Consider the following 11,584-nt stretch of genomic DNA (forward strand, 5'->3'; position numbering starts at 1 on the left):
GTTTAATTCCACAAATTGTTTTTTATTGATATTTCATGAGCTTGCATGCATAAGAATATTTGCTTACTATTTTGTTTGGCAAGTACTAATAAATAAGAAAAAAAAAATGAAAATTTTGTTAATAAAAAAAAAGAAAATAAAAAATAAAAAATTGAGGTTGAGTTGGGAAACCCTTCTTAACCTGAAAAACACACATCACTCACTGCGTTCGGCTTTGTTGAGGTTTAAGCCGCTGAACCCTAAAACTCTTCTTCCTCTTTTGAACCCTAAAACCCCAAAATTTCAAAATCCCAAATTCAATCCCAATGGGTAGCAAGAAAAGGAACAACGCCATAGAATCTCAAGATAAAGAACCTCTCAATAAAAAATTTAAGAACAACGATGATTCTATCGCTACACCATCTTCAACCAAACCAACAATGGAAAATCATAAGAAAAGCAAAGCATTCGATAAACAAAGACGCAGCGCCAAATCCAAATCCAAATCCGAACTTCCAGCTCCGGATTCGGCTATATTGGTAGATTCAACTAGCGGCGGCGGTAGTGGTGGTGATTCGTTGCCGGAGTTTCATATTGGTGTGTTTAAGGATTTAGCGGCGGTGAATGAATCGATTAGGGAAGCGGCGGTGAAACAAATGGTGAATGAGTTGAAGGAAGTTCAGAAGGCTTATGAGGGTGGTCAAGGGATGGAGATTGATGGTGATGGTGGTTTTAAGCTTGAAGCTGAGAAAAATGATGGGTTGGATGAATGTGCTCCTTCTGTTCGATATGCTGTTCGTAGATTGATTCGAGGTGTTTCTTCTTCAAGAGAGGTTTGTTATTGTTTTTGCAATGTTTCTTTTGTTTTAGTTTGAAGCAAAATTGATTTTGTAAATTTCCTTTGTTTTGTATTGTTATTGTAGTTTTAGGGAAATTAACTAATTTTCACTGGTCCAATTTCTATACTTAGGTGGTATGAATCATGAGATTGTGATATATGTGTGTGTGTGTGTGGTGCTTGTTTTATAATTAGGGTATGTTTGGATTTGGATTGGCTTATTTGAGTTTATCTACTTGTATAAGCATGTGTTCGAGTGTTCATAAGCTATTTTCGGCTTATACAAATAAGCTCTCTAGGGCCCTTGTTTGGATAAACAGCTTATTTGCAGCTTATAGCATATGTGCTATGTATGAGCTTACATAAGCTATTTCTATGGTAAAAGATAAAATAAAATAAAATTGTTTTTGTGTATGCTATAAGTTGTTTCCATAAAATATTTTGGAGAACTTATGAAAATAAGCTGAAAAATGTCATAAGCTGTTTTTGTAAGTTCTCTTAAACAGCATCACAAAATTTGTGTCAGTAGATAAGCTCAAATAAGCCAATCTAAACAGGCCTAGAATAGCTTATGAAGACAGCTTAGAGTTTATGTGAAAATAATTGGACATTATTTTAGCTTTTATTATTGGAACAGCTTATACCTAAACATTTATATTATAAGCACTTATGATATAATCTGTTCATTTAGCTGTTTATCCAAACAGGGTCTTGGTGTTTTACCAAGGCTTGTTGCAACATTTTTTTTTATTTGGAAGTCTGTCTCTGATGTATATTATGAGAGAAAGATGTTCCTGAATCATGATCATGTTTCATTGTTAGTAACCGTGTGTTGTTAACTTATTTTACTGAGTTATTGTGAAGATGACATGTTTTGTTGCTCTTGCAGTGTGCGCGACAGGGTTTTGCTCTAGGTTTAACACTTTTAGCTGGTGCTATCGACAAAATCAGGGTTGACTCGTTCCTTAAACTCGTAGTAGATTTATTGGAAGTAACTTCATCAATGAAGGGTCAGGTATAAGATGGTCAATGCTGGATTATTATGTTTTGGGAAAATCGTCGGCTTGTTGGGATACTAATGTATTCATTGTGAAATTGCAGGAAGCAAAAGATTGTCTTCTGGGCCGCCTATTCGCATATGGTGCTTTGGCTCGATCAGGAAGACTTATCCATGAATGGAGCAATGATAAAAATACTCCATACATCAAAGAATTTGTCGGTATACTTATCTCCCTTGCAAATAGGAAGCGGTACTTGCAAGAACCTGCCGTCTCAATAATTTTATACTTGGTTGAAAAGGTTTGTATATCTTATGCAGAAGGTGTTTTACAATCTACATGTTCATTGCTAATTCGCATGCCTGTTTCCCACTATGGTGTGATTGGCTTTGGATTTTAATAGGTCTCAATGTATTCATGATCGCTATTACCTACATTCTTAAAAATGTTTTTTTCTGTAGAAGATTTCCAAACATTTCTGCCCCCTCTCCTTACGTGCATGTTGTGCATGCACCCCCACAAACTCATGCAAACACGTGCTATGAGTAGATAACTTGCTCATTTGATAATTGCTGAACTTGGAGACTAACTACATATTTCTTCAAGCAATATGTTTAACTTATGAAGCCCTATTTTTATCACCAAAAATAGTTATTTCAAGCCTATTGTTTATTATTATTTGTAGTTGCCTGTTGAAGCATTAGCGAATCATGTTATTGAAGCTCCTGGACTGGACAAGTGGTTTGAATCTGCTGCAGAAGTTGGAAATCCTGATGCTCTATTCCTTGCTTTAAAAGTTCGAGAGAAAATTTCTACAGACAGTTCCATTTATGGCAAACTACTACCAAATCCGTTCAGCTCTACCAATTTTTTCTCCGCCGATCACCTCTCCTTCCTGAGTAATTGTTTGAAGGTATCTTATATTCACTCCTCTATTCATGACAGATACTACTTTGTATTGGTTATAGAAAGAAATGGTTCTTATGCGTTTCCTGAATATTGCAGGAATCAACCTTCTGTCAGCCTCGTGTTCACAGTGTTTGGCCTGTTTTGATAAATATTCTTATACCCAATACTGTTCCACAATTGGAAGATGCGGCATCAGCTTCAAATTCATTAAAGAAACATAAGAAGAGTAGAAAATCTTGCTCTTCTGATGAAGAAATTGCGAAGAATCTCAAGTCTTTTTGTGAAATTATTATTGAAGGATCCCTTCTCTTCTCATCTCATGACCGTAAGCACTTAGCTTTCGATGTTATGTTTCTTCTTCTTCAAAAACTGTCTGCATCTTTAGTTCCAGTTGTTCTGTCAAACAAAGTTGTTCAGTGCCTGATGGATATACTATCAACCAACAACACATGGCTATATAAAGTTGGAAAACATTTTCTTAAACAATTGTCAGATTGGGTGGGTGACGATGATGTCAAAAGAGTTGCTGTTATAGTGGCTATACAGAAGCACAGCAATGGAAAATTTGACTGTATCACAAGGACAAAGCATGTTAAAGATTTGATGTCACAATTCAAAACAGAACCCGGTTGCATGCTTTTTATTCAAAATTTGATGAACCTGTTTGTGGATGAAGATAATGCCTTGGAGGAACCTTCAGATCAGAGTCAAACAACAGACGAAAATTCTGAAATAGGCTCTATTGAGGATAAAGAATCTCCTAGGACTAATGGGAATTCTGACTTTTTGAAGAGTTGGGTTATAGAATCTCTTCCTGGTATTTTGAAATTCTTAAAGCTGGACCACGACGAGAAGTTACGAGTTCAAAAGGAAATAATGAAGTTTATGGCTGTTCAGGGTCTGTTCACTGCATCTCTTGGCACTGAAGTGACTTCATTTGAGTTGGACGAGAAATTTAGGTGGCCAAAATCTCCCACATCAAATGCTCTTTGCAAGTTGTGTATTGAACAGCTGCAGTTGTTGTTGGCAAATGCTCATAAGGGAGAGGGGCCACGTCCTTCGGCTGATGTCGTTGAGCCGCCTAATGATCTGGGTTCGTACTTCATGAAATTCTTCAGCACCTTATGCAATATTCCTTCAGTTTCTCTCTTCCGGTCTTTAGATGATGAGGATGACAAAGCAGTAAAAGATTTGCAAGCAATGGAAGCTACATTATCCAGAGAGGTATTTATGCTTTGGACTTGTTATATATACTTAGATATATACTTACCGCGTTCCTTTTCCAGTTTTAAGTTCCAATGAGGTTAGCAGCTAGGTAATTCAACATTTTAAATAATAGAGGTTTTCATGTGATGCTAAGATTCCATCTTCTAATATTTGATACTTTCAAAATGTTGGCTGCCCGTTTCACTGCTCACTTGACAATTGAAGAATACAAAATGTAGAAGACATTATTATGCCTTTTCTAGGAACTCACATGGTTTGTGATCCAATTTCTTGTCTGAAATGGATGGTTTGTTGTTCTACCTGATCAACAAAAACAAAGAAACAGAGTAAATCAGTGGATCACGTTGTATCTTTAGATGCTTTGATAACTATTCATTTGACATTTGTATGTATAAGTTTGTCTACAAAATAATGACCTGTCCCTTTCCAGAATTCAAACCCTAGACCTTTAACTCCTTTAATCCCTTAGCCAAACCAAGTGAGCTGCCCACCCAACACCCTGATGTGTGTATTTCTGTATTTATCTATGCTACTACATTAATCTTCTAGTTGAATTATGTGAACTGCATTATACTTTTATTCATTACTGATGCTTATGTTTATCTCTGCGGCACTGATGAGCAGGAAAGGAGCCACGACTGCAGTGATGATGTACATAGAGATCATGCACTGAGATACTTGCTTATCCAGTTGCTCTTACAAGTCCTTCTTTGTCCAAGCGAGTACTCAGAAGCTGCGTCTGAACTCATCATCTGTTGTAAGAAAACATTTTCTACTTCTGATATTCCCGAGTCCCCTGGAGAAGATGATGCAGAGGTTGGGGATGCACCTGAATTGATGGATGTTCTTGTGGATACATTGCTCTCTCTGCTTCCACAGTCATCAGCTCCTATGCGGTCTGCTATTGATCAGGTTATTTGAAAAGTGTTTAGTCTGTACCTGTATGCTCTTTGCTTCGTAATTTTAGATCAAGTAGATTACATTATCATGTTGTTATACCTGTATGCCAATATGGCGCGGCTTAGCATTGCGTTAGAGGATACATAAACATGCACCTGAAATTGAGACTGCTATGAGTCTGATGTCTGGGGAAAGATGGTCAATAAACAGAACCCTTAAAATGGTATATAAAAAACAGAAACTTTTGCTATCATTTTCATAGTCTCGAGGATTCCTTCTGTTTCACAACTATCATAATCAGATATAATAATTGAAATGAGTTTGATTTTTTTCCTTTTGGAACTCGCCCAATTGAAAGTAGTGTAAATTCTCACCCTAACGAATAATTGTGTTTTTGTTTGATTTAATTCAAGCCTAATTGAAGCTCTTTAGTTTATGGAGGTAATTGGAGCTCTAAATTTTACCCGCTTCATGAACATTTTAAAGTGCCTTTTCCCATAAGGTTTGGCAGTAGAATCACATTGTAATTTACTTGCAGTTATTTTTCATCTATTATCTATGCTTGCATTGTATTTTCTTGTCATCTAGAAAAAGGAACTTTAATTGAATGAAAGGTATGACTGCATGGACATGCTATCTAATACAATGATTAGTCTTTTTTTTTTTTTTTTTTTTTTTTGTAATTTACCTGGTTGTTATATGAGATAGATTTGTTGACATAGTATTGTAGTTTAAACTCAATCCTTCTTTGTTGGAAGGCAATGACCATTTAGAAGACTTAATCATCTCTCGCACATATCATGGCTCACAGATTGTATTGTAGTTTCTATTTATCTGAAAGTTCGCATCTCTGTATGTAGGTGTTCAAATGCTTTTGCAATGATATCACCGATGATGGGCTGATGCGGATGTTGCGAGTCATAAAGAAAAATTTAAAACCTGCAAGACATCCAGATGCGGGAAGTGCAGATGAAGATGACGACGATGAAGATGATGACTTATTCAATATTGAAGATGAAGAAATTGATCAAGCTGAGACTGGTGAAACAGGTGAGAGCGATGGGCAGACTGACGACTCTGAGTCTGTAGTTGAGGCAGATGAAACTGGTCAGGACCACCCTGAAGATTCTGATGATTCAGATAGTGGGATGGATGATGATGCAATGTTCAGGATGGATACATATCTTGCTCAGATTTTCAAAGAGAAGAAAAGTCAGTCTGGAAGTGAAACTGCTCATTCCCAACTTTTGCTGTTCAAACTCCGCATCCTTTCATTATTGGAAATTTTTGTTCATGAAAATCCAGGCAAGTATACATTACTTCCGTCGTTTACCAGTTTTTGTGCTAGCTTTGTGTCTGTTATTATACTATTCTCCAATTGTATGTGTGTGAACCACAAAGTGGATAAATAGATTTCAATATTTCTCTGAATAAAAAGCTGACACCTTCATATCTAAATCTTTTTAACATTGGCTGATGTTGTCTTGATGTTACACAGGTAAGCCTCAGGTTCTTACTGTGTACTCACATTTGGCCCGTGCCTTTGTTAACCCACACACTGCTGAAGTTAGTGAGCAGCTCAGTCAGCGTATATCGGGAATATTGCAGAAGAAAATATTGAAAGCAAAGGATCATCCAAAGGGTGATGAAGTCCAATTATCGACACTTGAATCTCTCTTGGAGAGAAATTTGAAACTAGCATCAAAACCATTTAGGAAGCAAAAGTCTGCAACCAATCCCTCAAAGAAATCAGCTGCCTTGAACCGATATAAAATGGTTTCTTCCTTTGCCCAAAATTCTTCCTTTTGGATTTTGAAAATTGTCGATTCAAGAAATTTTGCGGAGTCCGAACTGCAGAGGATTGTTCAAATTTTCCAGAAAATATTGGTGGATTATTTTGACAGTAAGAAGTCTCAAGTAAAAGCTGCATTTTTAAAAGAAATATTTAAAAGAAGACCATGGATTGGCCATGCTGTATTTGGCTTTATTTTGGAAAGATGTGGAAGTGCCAAATCAGACTTTCGGCGAGTCGAAGCACTTGAATTGGTGATGGAAATATTGAAGTCACTAGCAACCGAGAGTGGTGAAGGGAAGAATTCATCGAAAAAGATTGTTAAAAGCAATTTAGATAAAATCTCCCATGCTATGAAAGAGTTGGTGACAAATATGCCAAGCAAACAGGCAAGAAGAGCAGAAGTACGTAAGTTCTGTGTCAAGGTCTTTGAGATCTTGTCGAAGCACAACCTCACCAAGTATCTTCTTAAAACATTGACTCCTGAGGCTCAAGCTGCTTTGGAAACACAACTTGGTGAGAAATTCCTTTGTTTGAAGAAACTGGAAAAATGAACCAGGACATATAGGGTTGCTGCTATTACCCGAGTAAAAGAGGTAAAGAGATTTTTGTCACTCGTAACAGAACAGCATTAGAACGATGTTGTGATCGAAGCTTCAAAATTCATTTAAGGTGGGGACTTATTTATGCCTTCGGAAGGTGAATTTTTGGTAGAACATTTTAATTGTATTTGTTTGTTTTTGTGTGAACTTTTGTATGTTACACTTATTAACTTTGAGTTCATTTTGAGTTACTAGTAAAAGGGTGGTGAACTTTTAGTTTATCATGCTTCCGAAATCACATTTTCTACCGTAATTGTTTTGCACCACCCAGAATAAACTGAAATAATGTATAATGTTTCCTTCATACTTTTTTTTTTTTTTAATATTTAGCAGAACCTGATTGTTAAAATTGGTCTTTTAATCGATTAAAAGATTCCATTGTTTTCTAGCAAACATTTATTTTTGGGTCAAGTATCCTGATGGTTAGATCTCACACATTTTAAATGTGGAGAAGTGGGGTGGTTAGAACCCTTACCCTTGCATATAAAATGCAATATCCCTACCAATTAAGCTAAGCTCACGGGGATGATGAGCAAACTATTTTACTTTAGTAATGTAAAAATGTGACTTTCTAAACTGAAATAACAGACAATGACCACAATGCCTGAAAATAAAAAGTAGTCACAAGTTTAACCCGTCATTCTAGAATCCTGGTCCATGTATTTAAACCACACCCTCAAACTCATTTTTCATCTGCGTACTCACTCACAGCTGCTGGGAACTCAATGATAAGAATCCCAATTAATTTCATAAACGAGGGTTGGGTCTAGTGAAGGGATTAAACTTCCACAACGTGATGACCCAAAGTTCAATTACCAAGGAGAGATATACATATTTGATGTCTAACATGTTTCGAATATGATTATCTTCGGTGAAGGGAGTCTATGATGAGAAAAAAAAAAGCCATTTCAATTTACGATAAACACTTCTCATATGAAGATCACATCAACTTTAGGTGCATGCAATTCTAATAAGTAACTAGACATTTATATTAATCTTTACGTTTTGCAAGTCCCAAGCACACAACTCAAATAGTAAGTCGAAGGATATCGATGAGTACTAACTACTATGAAGAGGTCCATGGTCCAAAGCATTGGAAGCTAACATTTGTCTATCCAAAATTCTTTACCTTTTGTTAAGATTAAGTATATAGTTTTTTGTGTTTTAATATCAACTACTTCAAATTCATTGCTATTTGGGCAAAACAATTTAAACTGTATCTGGTTGGGTTACGTTTAAATTCAAAGGTTTGAACAATATTAGCATAAATGGTCAAAATTATCTTTGCGTGAACAATTGATGATCACGAGAACCTCTAATTTGAGTTTGTTAAGTTGCACAGTTTGAACCTAACTCCGTTTAGAAACACACTCGATTAATTATTTTGTATATCTTCAAGAAATATAAAAGGAAAAATAAAACAAATAAAACAAGTCACATCAATCCAAATGACGTATCTAAGGTGAAAAAGCTCATAGATAAATGTAATTATACACACTAAAATGTGTTCCAAATGTATACAATTATTTGTTGTCTATGATGCAAATCTAAGGTAATCAACTTAGACCGATTGTTTTGTGCACGTCAGTTATAATACAAAAATTATGGCTCAGTGCATGGAATTTGTCCTACCATATGTGCTACCAATTACAATTTTGTTCCTGGTATATAAACTATTGACAACATATCCTTGTGATGAAAGAGTCCATTGATACATACATAATCAAATGAAGGGTAGGAAATGCTTTATGATCCTGAAATTGATCTTGGAAAAGCATGGCAAGCGAGAACTAGAGTTTATCATGGATTATGCCTAGCTATTAGGGCTATTATATATATCATTCATTCATTTGAAGTCTTTTATTAGGAAGTTTGTATCCTCTGCAATTATCTGTGTTAACTGAAATAGTATTGAGATTAGGACACAATTCAGGATTTGGATTTGATGAGTACACAGGAAGTATGTATCCTCTTCAATTCGGTTGGAGTAAGGCTGCTGCCTAGTTTTGTTTGTTCTTGTTCATTAAACAAGCACCTAAAAATGATTGGTATTTTTCTTGCAATCTTATACGCCATCCGTCTCTAAATAAAAACATCCATTGAAAAAATGTTTTATCCCTAAATATAATTTCTCTTTCGATCTCCTAGATGAATTTATTACCTTTTTTCAAACATAATTTTAACTAATACTACTAGTTTGCCTTAGAATATGAAAAGTCAATATTGATTATACTATACACAAAGGACAATTTAATAATATTTCCACACAATGGACACATAAACTACTTAAACTTTTAAATCCTTCAAAACTATAGTAATAAAAATGAAAAATGGAGAGTATCATTTTTTTGAAAAAAAGTGGAGAGAATGATAACTCCACGTTATTGTATCTATATTCCACAACTTTAATAATGGAAAAAATGGAGAGGGTAAAAAATGGAGATATTAACTTCTAAGCTTTCTGCCATATATATTTGGTTATATTTTTAAAAGAAAAGGAAGATAATAAAGGGGAATTCCCTTTCAGATAATAAATGTACTATATCATATCATATAATATCAAATATTGGTTACTTACTCACTCATACAATTAATAGGACATATCCACTAAACAATGTATTTTTTTTTTTTTTTTTAAATCTAAATATCGTTACAAGTTGCAACAATAGCTTCTTTTCCAGTTTGGTGAAATGCATTAGCTCGCAAAAATAATAGTTGGGTCACAGCAGCACTCATCCAAGAGGCAACAGCAACACAAAGCTGCTAGGCTGCATATAATTGGGAGAAAATAAATAAATAAATAAATAACAATCACAAAACATATACAATAAAATAAAAATAAAAATATAAACAATAAATGAAATATAACAAGCCACCCTATATAGTGTATAATTGCTTACCATCCCTCAAGAAAACCCGGCTCTCTTTTTGGTGGTGGTGGTGGAGCAGCATAGTATTGCGGTGGTGCCGCCACCGGAGGTGGTCCTTGATAAGGGCCTAGTATGAAATATAACAACAATTATTTAGTAACATATTGACTTTCTTGATAATATTTTTTGATCAATTGCTACAAGTAAATGAATGTTTGTTTCAATATTGTAATAAAAAGGAAATTCAAAATATAAGAAAGTTTTAGTATATAATTTGAGGAATGAGAAATATGTATATATGGTGTATGTACCTTGAGCAGGATATGGATAGCCATATTTGATCTCACTCATCTCTACAAGAAACAACACTCTTAACCTAAAATTATTCTTGAAATAAAAGAACTTGTAATTTTATGTTGGAATGCAGGGTTGTATATATGTTATATACTCATACACATGCTTTAGGAATAAGGCAGAGAGAATAAAACTAGTGGAGAATATTAAAAAGAAAGCTCCAGAAATTATATTTCATTTCAATTCACACATTAATTGGATATATTGGCATGTAACTTCATTGTCACCAACTCACCATATTAGATGCTTTTGTATTCTTTTATTACTTTTAGGAAAGTTGTCTCACCGCCATCTTCTTAGAAGAAGAAGAAGAATAATAATAATTTATTTATTTTTATTTAGAAGAAGAATATGATAATTATCGGGGAAAAAAAGAATAATGATAATTGAACAATATGATATATGGTCTATATAAATCAAACATATATCTCTTTTCTTTAGTCGTGGATTCTAGAGATTAAGACTATAACTATATTTTTTTAACTTTTTTCTAATTTTATTTTTTCCCTAAAACTTTGGTCATTTTAGGGAACAAAAATACTAGTTTGGCATGTAGTTCCACGTGAATAGAAGTTATTTTTTTCTTGAAAGCAAATACGAAGTTTTTTTTAGTCTAAAAAACACTCACATCACATGAGTGGGAATTATATTATGGTACCTTACCTGTCTTAGCATTTTGGGTTAGTAATAGTTGGAGCTTTAAGTTCGAATATATTCCTTTCTTCTACAATGCCACACAATGCTATTACCGCGTTTACTTTGTTCTAGTTCTACTTTTATGTGAAACTTTGGGATCACGTTAACTTAACTTATTATCTAAGAATCTAAGAAATATTGTATATTAATTGGATGATTCACTAAGTGACTGTTGAAGAATCTTTATACACGACCATCTTAATTAAATATTTGATCCTTGTTTGAGTTTCTCCAAATAAGTCCCCGACAATGTGAATTCATATTTTTAGGTTAATGGTTGGTTGGCGAATGGCTATAAGGTGCCTATGCCTCAAATGACTTGCCTATGGTAAAAGAAACCAAGGCTAAGAGTAATATACTACTAAATGTTTGACCGGTGCTATTGCACATGTCTTGTAACATTGGAGATTATAGAGTAT

The 11,584-nt window shown here is 34.5% G+C and overlaps 1 protein-coding gene across 1 annotated transcript; it reads left to right on the forward strand.

Moving 5' to 3' along the window:
• The first annotated feature begins 204 nt into the window (after window positions 1–204).
• On the forward strand, window positions 205–7,480 carry LOC146943677 (DNA polymerase V family). Its single transcript, XM_085741952.1, has 8 exons — window positions 205–812; window positions 1,707–1,832; window positions 1,919–2,116; window positions 2,501–2,728; window positions 2,821–3,948; window positions 4,576–4,863; window positions 5,712–6,156; window positions 6,350–7,480. The coding sequence occupies exons 1-8, from the start codon at window positions 306–308 to the stop codon at window positions 7,195–7,197; spliced, it is 3,768 nt and encodes a 1,255-aa protein (XP_085598078.1). The 5' UTR covers window positions 205–305; the 3' UTR covers window positions 7,198–7,480.
• The last annotated feature ends 4,104 nt before the right edge of the window (window positions 7,481–11,584 follow it).

This window comes from Medicago sativa, chromosome 2, assembly GCF_051527215.1.
Source record: "Medicago sativa cultivar Bolivia chromosome 2, Bolivia_mono, whole genome shotgun sequence".
Taxonomy (NCBI): Eukaryota; Viridiplantae; Streptophyta; class Magnoliopsida; order Fabales; family Fabaceae; genus Medicago; species Medicago sativa.

Bases quoted from the DNA above. Each gene is read 5' to 3' on its own strand.
- LOC146943677 (XM_085741952.1), top strand. From the start codon at position 306: ATGGGTAGCAAGAAAAGGAACAACGCCATAGAATCTCAAGATAAAGAA. The intron at 2,117-2,500 runs GTTTGTATATCT...TATTATTTGTAG, and splicing joins TTTTATACTTGGTTGAAAAG to TTGCCTGTTGAAGCATTAGC. The intron at 6,157-6,349 runs GCAAGTATACAT...GATGTTACACAG, and splicing joins TTTTGTTCATGAAAATCCAG to GTAAGCCTCAGGTTCTTACT.